The sequence below is a fragment of the Quercus lobata genome, unplaced genomic scaffold, assembly GCF_001633185.2.
Source record: "Quercus lobata isolate SW786 unplaced genomic scaffold, ValleyOak3.0 Primary Assembly Scq3eQI_2024, whole genome shotgun sequence".
NCBI classification, from domain to species: domain Eukaryota; kingdom Viridiplantae; phylum Streptophyta; class Magnoliopsida; order Fagales; family Fagaceae; genus Quercus; species Quercus lobata.
The window spans coordinates 61,409-70,530 of NW_022154774.1; the positions used below are offsets into that span (position 1 = coordinate 61,409).

At 32.3% G+C, this 9,122-nt stretch overlaps 2 protein-coding genes across 3 annotated transcripts; both read left to right on the top strand.

Annotated features, from left to right (window-relative positions):
• Window positions 1-1,223: 1,223 nt before the first annotated feature.
• LOC115973324 (probable aquaporin PIP2-8) lies at window positions 1,224-3,012 on the top strand. Its single transcript, XM_031093578.1, has 4 exons — window positions 1,224-1,644; window positions 1,950-2,245; window positions 2,365-2,505; window positions 2,656-3,012. Exons 1-4 carry the CDS (start codon window positions 1,365-1,367, stop codon window positions 2,773-2,775), a joined length of 837 nt encoding a protein of 278 aa, XP_030949438.1. The 5' UTR covers window positions 1,224-1,364; the 3' UTR covers window positions 2,776-3,012.
• Window positions 3,013-7,447: 4,435 nt separating this feature from the next.
• Window positions 7,448-8,732, top strand: LOC115973327 (synaptotagmin-3-like). Of its 2 annotated transcripts, XR_004087690.1 has the most exons (3): window positions 7,453-7,938; window positions 8,098-8,233; window positions 8,313-8,732. XR_004087690.1 is itself a non-coding variant. In XM_031093584.1 (2 exons), exons 1-2 carry the CDS (start codon window positions 7,588-7,590, stop codon window positions 8,191-8,193), a joined length of 447 nt encoding a protein of 148 aa, XP_030949444.1. In that variant the 5' UTR covers window positions 7,448-7,587; the 3' UTR covers window positions 8,194-8,732. The 2 variants fall into 2 exon arrangements, 1 of the variants encoding a protein (XP_030949444.1); XM_031093584.1 differs by having other exon boundaries at window positions 7,448-7,938; window positions 8,098-8,732.
• The last annotated feature ends 390 nt before the right edge of the window (window positions 8,733-9,122 follow it).

A 9,122-nucleotide genomic window follows, 5' to 3' on the forward strand; every position in this document is an offset into this window, starting at 1 on the left:
AGGAAAAAAGTGAAAAAAGACAAGAAATAACCGTTGGGTAAAGCGTGGCTTTTGTTTTGGATGCCAGGCTGACGCATGAGGCTGTAGACCCATCCAACCCACATCAGAGATGATTAGCACTCACATGGTCTCGCTGTACCACTTTGTCCCACTCTCTCTCTCTCTCGTACATCACAGTTTCTTGCATGTAATACAATGAATATGCAGTGTGTATTCAAGTATATATAAAAAAAAAAATACAGTGTGTACATTCACTAATTAAATTTAAATATAAAATTTTAATTATTCTTAAAAATGATGCATATTATTTTTGTTTTGTTCTCAATATAATTGTATTTGTGAATTTTAATTAGGAACCTAATGTCGAACTACCTAATTCTGTCTCAATCATAATATATAATCCATTATGGTTTAGGTTTCTTAATTGATTCTCAAAAAAGGTTTCTTAATTAGATTCAATTACATGATTGTATTGACTAATATATATATATATATATATATAAAAGGTTAAGTTCAAGTTAAATCTGGTATAATTTCATTTAATATTTTTTAATTGAATGCGAATTTTAATGAATTAACTGTTGGATTATATTATTTTCGAGCATTCTTCACGCTTGCAGAATTTCAAGATGATTAAATATCAATAGTCATGTCATCAATCAATTGTTTAAATTCAATTTTTTGTAATTTAATCTTAGCTAGCATTTTATAAATTGCAAAATTGGTTACTGATTTAACTTTAGGCAAGTATGCATGTGCCGTTTTATTTCAAAAAAAAATAATTAGATAGTTATATCAAGAGATTTGTAACTCAAAAGCCTTTTTTTTTTTTTTTTATTATCTTATTTGAGTATAGTTAGAGTTTAAATCCTATTCCCTCTTATTATTAACAACAAAAATTAGGTGAGCATTTAAAAAAAAAAAAAGAGTATACACAATAGAGTGACTTTGAATTTAATAATTCCTTCAAGAGAAAGATAATTTTTTTTTTCTTTTTCTTTTTCTTGGGAATAAGAGGATCACACTTTTTTTTATCTGTCAATAGCACCTCATGATTGACTTTTAATCCAAGAACGGTGTCACCCAATCTTTTTTTTTTTTTAAATCTTTAATCCCTCTCTTTCATATTTCCAAAAACATATGTTTTTAATAAACCACATTTTATTCCAAAAATACCCTTGGCTTATCCATAAAATGCACCATTACCCTACCCTTCTCTCCACTATTTAAAAACACTGATCACTTCTCTCAGCTCACAAACAAAGTTTTTGAGAGACACACAGACACACACACTCAGAGATTTCTTACAGAGGAACAAAAAAAAGAAAAAAAAAGACTGTTGGTTTTTTGGTAGGGTGTGAAAGATGTCAAAGGAAGTTAGTGAAGAGGGGCACGGCCGCAAGGACTACGTGGACCCACCACCGGCACCACTCATCGACTATGCAGAGATCAAGCTATGGTCTTTTTACAGAGCTCTCATAGCTGAGTTCATAGCCACCCTCCTCTTCCTCTACATCACAGTAGCCACTGTTATTGGGTACAAGAAAACTACAGATCCCTGTGGTGGTGTTGGTCTCTTGGGTATTGCATGGGCCTTTGGTGGCATGATCTTCATCCTTGTCTACTGCACTGCTGGAATCTCTGGTATAAACACTAAAAACCCCCCAAAGAACCAATTTTTATAGCTACCCTTTTGTTTTTTTTTTTTTTGTTTTTTTACTTGTTTTGCTCTATTTTGTTGAAGGGTTTTGTATTTCTTTGTGTTGTAACCCTATTTTATAGCTGCACTTGGAAAAGAATCGATTTTTATAGCTACCCTTTTGTTGTTTTACACGGGTTTTGTATCTACACTTGAAAAAGAACCAATTTTTATAGCTACCCTTTTGTTGATTTTACTCTTTGGGGTAATTTCGCTGATGGGTTTTTTGTTTTGTTGATGTTTTATGTAGGTGGCCATATCAACCCGGCTGTGACGTTTGGGCTTTTCTTGGCTCGCAAGGTGTCTCTCATTAGGGCTGTGTCTTACATGATTGCACAGTGCTTGGGAGCTATCTGTGGTGTTGGGTTGGTTAAGGCTTTCATGAAGTCCTTCTACGACGCTAATGGTGGTGGTGCTAACCTTGTGGCTTCTGGTTACAACAAGGGCACAGCTTTGGGTGCTGAGATCATTGGCACCTTTGTACTTGTCTACACTGTTTTCTCAGCCACTGACCCAAAGAGAAGCGCACGCGACTCACACGTGCCTGTATGTAACTCTTTTACTTTTATAAATACATGCTTAAATTTGTGGTTACTAATGTTTTTGGGTTAAAAAGTTGATAACTTTGTACTGATAATATGTTTATGTGTTTGTGACTTGTGTAGGTTTTGGCTCCACTTCCTATTGGGTTTGCTGTGTTCATGGTACACTTGGCCACCATCCCCATCACTGGTACTGGTATTAACCCAGCTAGGAGTTTTGGTGCTGCTGTGATCTACAACAACGAAAAAGTTTGGGATGAGCATGTATAACTTTTACTTTTTCCATACATCATGTCAAGCACACACATACACAAGTGTTAATTTGCTAGCATGACTATGAATTTTGTGGTGGTGACACATAATTTTGAGTAGCTAGTAACAAATAATTAATGGATCTTTTTTTGCAATTTGCAGTGGATCTTCTGGGTTGGTCCATTTGTTGGAGCACTGGCAGCAGCAGCTTATCACCAGTACATATTGAGAGCAGCTGCAATTAAAGCTTTGGGATCCTTCCGTAGCAACCCCACCAACTAGAGAGAGAAAACAAAACCCATCTTGAAAGAAAAGAAAAAAAGATGTTTAATTATGTTCTCATTTCTCTTTTCCTCTTCCCCACTCTATTTGTTTCTTTGTGTGTAATGAGAGGATGTGGATGATGATGACTTTTTCTTGTTAAATTGTTAATTTCTTTTTTTAACTTTAATCTTTTTGTTGGTAGCTTTGGATCTGTATTATTGTTCATGATTAGTGATGGTGTTGCTTCTTTTTAAATCTGTGTTACTACTACTACTCTCTCTCTCTCTCTCTCTCTCTATAATCTTCTTAATAGTCTCCATAATCTTCTTCATTAGTGTCTTTATTCAATAATTGTCAGACAGGACAAGGGAATTGAAAACGAATTTTGCCGTTATCTTTGTCTCTGTAGGCCAGTATTTTATTGAATAGCAAAACGGTGCACATGGTTAATTTACTTCAACTGCCTTTAACTGGACACGCATGGTAGTAGTCATTTTATGATTTGGATTGAAGCTAGACCCGTGTAGGCAAGGTTCATCAAGCAACCCAAATGGATTGCATGCCTAGTCATTTTGTTTGGTGCAATGGACCCAGTTGGGTACTGTTTGATAGGCATACTGTAGCATAGCATTGCATAGCTGCCTAGCTAGTTATTTTGGTGTTTTGCAATATGGACACGGTTGGAACTGTTTGATAGGGTTTTAGCTAGCATAGCTTCTAGCTACCACCGTGCTAGTCATTTTGGTGTTTTGCAATGGATCCAGTTGGAACTGTTTGGTGTTTTACATTGCAACTACTGCGAGGCAAAGGTTCATGGACTCAATTGGCAGCTGTGATTAATAAAAGTGACTTTGGCTTTGGTTGAATTCATGTAAAAAAAAATGATGTTTTTTTTAACGTAAATGTTTCAATTAAACTGACTACATTTTTAAAAATACGACCAAGCAAAACCTTAAGAAAATTAAGAAAAAATATGGTAAAGGTCAAAAAAAGTTTATCAGAACCTTGCTTTTAGACTTTATCATAGCTAGCTTTTATGGATCATTTTATTCATATTCGTGACTAGATTAAACTCGATAGATAAAAATTGAAAAAAAAGTTATGCTAATGAGTGGGAGACATTGGTTAACACCACTTTTATAAAAAATAAAATAAATTATAAAAATATTAATTTTTTATATAATTTTTTAAACAAATTATTAACCAATACAACAAAGACATGATGTTGTATAAAAAAAAATCTCAAACTTTTAGGATCAAATAAAAAAAACCAAAATAAAATAGTTTTTTACCTAGACGGCCAAAGATTCCCCTGTTTTTTTTAACCTAGAGGGGGATAAGATTCCCCCTATAGTAAATGCCACGTTTTCTTCCAAGAGACCACCTTGGAAAGTGTTGAGAGGATCAAAGATGCCCGCCCAAATGGGTCCAGTAAAAATGAGTCTCAGACCTGAGCCAAAGACTGCAAATACCAGGCTTTCTCTCTTAATTTCTCTCTCTCTGGAAAGGTCCCTTTGACATTCTGGCATCACAAGGTGATGTTCACTTTTGGACTCTGGTCCATCCAATTGGGGATTAAGCTAAAGCAAAAGTAATAAAATGAAAGCTGGAATGGGTTTTCGTGGCCCCTGCAGCTAACTCTGCATTTTCCACGTGTCATTGTAACATAGGGTTGAATGTCGTGGCATCACATGGGTGGGTGAGGTTAGTAGGTCCCATAAATATAATTCATCTATCAAGGACAGTAACCAAAGCAAAATATAGTAGTTAAAAAAGAAAAAAAGGAGAGAGTCAGTTAAAGCTTTTGCCTTTTGTTTAGTTTTTTATGTCTTAGCACTTGGCATGTAAGTTGGGAATCATGGGTCTCTTCTTTTCACAAATTTGTGGGTCTTTTGCTTTGCTTCCAAGGCCCCAATCTTAGGAGAGAGTGGTCCTCTCTCTCTCCTCAGACTCGGATGGGTCAAAATTCAAGCTGACAAGGGTCCCCTCTTGAGCCTTTGATCTCAAGTGTGTTCAAAGTTTTGTTTATCAAAGTGCTTATTTCTTGACCACTTCAATATTTTACCAAAAGATTTTCTTCCTATGCTAAGATTTAAATCCTATAGTTAGGAATTATAACACCACTTAACTTGTGTCTTGTAAATTTTAATTCAATTACTAATTCTAACTTTTACTTTTTAAAATTTATTTATCCATTTTAAATTATAAGGTTCAATTTTGTTACATTTTTGAACTATATAATTTCAATGGTAAGTATCCTCGAAGTACTATGAGTAAATTGTCAATACCAAACTTTGAGAGCTACCATTCAACCCAACTTGTTTGTAGGGCAATTGCAGTGCCCTTTGCTTCAATAAATGTGTTTTATTTTTAAGAGAGTAAGGTGATTTTATTAATTCAAATCAATCAAGTACAAAGGAATAAAGATCCACAAGTTTTAACCTCCGCCCATGTAGGAGAGTTGGTACCCAAGTTTTCTAATGACTTGTTGCTTGGGGTTCAATCCCCCACACTTATCTAGCAAAAAAAAAAAAAGATCCACAAGTTTTAAATCTTGAGCTTCTTTAAAGTTCTAGAAATTATAAGATCCTTATGTTGAATCACGTCACTTATCTATTATAAAATTGCTAAATCAGAAGGAAAAAAAAATATAAACTGACTACTGACTCAGCAATTTTAAACAAGTGAGAGTCTTTTAGTAAAATGGTGAACAAGTGACGCAGTGAACAAGTGACGCGGTCCACTATGAGGACTGTATAATTTATCTCCTAGCTAATGAATGTGATAAGCATCTATTTGGCATTTTGTAATTTCGGTAGTTTATTTGCTAAATATAATAAAAAAAATATATTTTTAGTAATTTTTATACTAAATATGTGACAAAAACCTAAACGTAATTTTTTTTTTTTTTTTTATAAAGCTAGTTTTGTTATAAACAAATTAAGACAAAAGGCAAATACTAAAAATTAAAAGTATTTTACATGAAAAAATAAATGAGTCTAGAAAAATTGAGCCAGTATCTTGAGTTTTAGTGATGAAGTTGCCATAAAGAGTCAACCACGGCGAATGGTGATCACTTCTTCAAAATATGTCAATCAATATAATATCTAAATTCAATAGGACTTTAATACATATGTTATCTTATTATATCTAGATCATTTTTTTTTTTTAATAAAGGAAATAGATCATTCTTATTTAGTTGTACATGTCTATTTATACGAAAATAAACCATCTATCTTGTTTTAAAGTTTAATTTCTTGCTAAAATATATATTTGTTTGTAAGATATCCTAATCATTTTTATTGTGTTTAGAGTTAAACTCGAAAAGTATATATTAACAGTATCTTAATTCATATAGCACACAGTATTCACATATTTTTGCAGAGAATATGAATCATTTTTATTTGGATATAATTTTCCTCTAAATTAGTTTAGATGAAAATTATTCTAACTCACTATGTAATGAGTATCCACATGTATTTTTAAGTCATTTATCTATACTATTAATAACCGGATTTCGACTCTCAAAAAATAAAAATAAAAAAATAACAGGATTTCGGTTTGGTTTTCAACTTTTTGCGTATTAAAATACAATCATACAAATTCTTAAACTTTCTAAAATACCTCTATCATTTAGCTAAATAATTTTAAATTAAAAAATACAAACTGGTTAAAAGAGCAATTTATTTTTCCTAAGTTTTAGGTTTTTTCTTTTATCTTCTCTATTCAGCCTAAAACTTGGGAGATTATCTCTATCTTATTTTTAAACATTATTTCACGTTACCTTATCACTTTCTTAAAAAAAAAAAAAAAATACACACGGTTATTTATATATCACTTTTAAACATTATAACACTAAACCAAAAAAACAAATAAATAAAAAAGAAAATTATTACACGCACAAAGCACGTGTGATGAATCTAGTATTATATATTTAAAAGTAATATGACTTAGTTAATATTACCTAATGAGTTATTTAAATAAAATATACATAGATGATCATCTGAACCGCTACATAATAGATCGAATTAAAACTTTATGCTCATTTATTAAAGAACCATTTTTAACAAAAAAAAAATATAAATTTGGTGAGGTTACACAAGAAGGGATTTTTATAAAACTAAAATTTAGGATTTGAAATTGAGTAAATTGTTGGATTTAGTGTGTGCTAGTTTTTAGAAAAAAAAATGTATCAAACGTACATGAGATATGTTTAGATTGAAAGTGTGCTAAGTTTTAGGATGAGTCGGCTTAAACAAAAGGAAACAGGTTGAGAATGTGCTAAGTTTATCACATGATTGAGAGTGTGATAATTTTTAGTGCTAAGTTTTAGATTGAGAGTGTGCTAAGTTTATCACTTTCTTCTTTCATTTTGGTCCTTTTGGAAGAGTCGGCTAAAAATCATTGCAGCATTTATTAAAAAAAAAAAAATCGTGCAAGGACAATGATTGTGGAGAACTCTCAATACTGTCCTCTCCATAGAGTTTGATTTTAGTTGAGAACTTTTCATGTCATCTTGGTCTTGAAAAAATTAATCATATTACTTTTCTTTATTTAACTGAGAAGTGTTTCCTATAACATAGGTTCAATATAGTAGCATTATCTGATCTTTATATTTATTCATTAACACATCATCTTATTATAAGTCATGTGCAACTTGTAAAGCACCACCAAGTGAACCTGTTTTCTTCTGGTATTTAAGAAGCTTCTAAGTTAAATTTAGGATTTAATATTAGGAAAAGCTTATGTGGTCGTCTGCTAAATATTTTTGGGATTGTAAAGTTTATATGAGCATTAGTTTTACAGGTGGGGACACATGACAAGTTGGGAATGCAAATAGTTCCACTGAGGTTGCTTACCCCACATGAGACTAAAGAATTTACACTTAATTTGGTTAAGAACACAAACCCCAATGATCCTCACAACAAGAAATGCAGAGAGAAACTTGTGGTGGAGTTAACATTTAAGCCTTTTATAGATGACAGTGTACGATTTAGTGGATCATTGCATGGATCTGGGAAAAGCGAAGACATGGTTGGAAAAGGATCAGAAGATGTGTCCTTGAACAGAGCTGCTGGCTTACTTCTTGTTTTGCTTCAAGGCGCTGAAGATGTTGAGGGGAATCATCACAACAGCCCTTATGCTGTAGTCAATTTTGGAGGAGAACAGAAGAAAACCAAGGTGAATTTTAACTTTTAACACTTTTTTTAACTGTTAGTTTCTGACAAAAATGTGTAAGTTGTACATTATATTTAAGATTAGTAGTATGAACTCTCATTGCTTTAATTATAGTATAGATACATTTTGAGGTGCCCTTCTGATAAAATGTACTTTGTCTAGACGATCAAGAAAACCCGGGATCTGTGTTGGAAGTTGGAACGAAGAGTTCCAATCTGTGCTAGAAGAGGCTCCTCTAAAGGAGAAGATCCGTATTGAAGTCATAAGCAAGCGGACAGGCTTTAGTTTCCGAAGAAAGGTTGGATTATTTTGGTTCTGGATTACCTTCTTTATGATATCTAATTCATTGCAATTTCTAAATTCTATACTTTGTCTAGGAATCATTAGGATAGGATACGTGGATATCAATCTAAATGATGTAGTACACAACGGACGCATCAGTGGATATCAATCTAAATGATGTAGTACACAACGGACGCATCAATGAGAAGTACAATATGATCAATTCAAGAAATAGAGTCTTACATGTTGAAATATGTTGGAAGGTGATTTGAGACATGTCACCAAGATTTTATACTTCACTACTTTCAGAGTCTTACATTCTTTTGATTATATTTTCTACAAACATATTCTTTTGTATCACATTATGGAGTACACAAAGGCAAAATAATGGAAAAAAGAACAAACAAATCTGTATATTTTTTGGTCATATTTCTTGTTAATCTTAATTCTTGTATAACACCAACAGAAAGGTGTTGATTTTTGTAATTTGAGACCCTGTAATTTCACTGTTTTAATATGTTCTGTAATTTGCAATAGTGATCATGATTTTTTTGCTGAAGCAGATTTTCTGTATCATGCGAATCTTTATTGGTCAAAGTCAGGAGAGTTGTCAAAAGGCATTGTTAAGCTGGTTATATTTTTTTTCCATGCACTTTGTCTGCCCAAGAAGCTGTTTATGGCTCACATCATGATTTTGTTGTCCAAGTTTTATATATATATATATATATATATATATCATATATCATATGTTTTGAAGGTTCTATTTATAATCACGTGGCAAAATTCTTTATTATTTAAGCTAATTGTAATTCATATCGTATATAGCAATAATTATCTTATACATTTGATATATGAATCATCTCTCTTATAATATGTAGGTCTTTAGCTTAATCTAAGTATATATG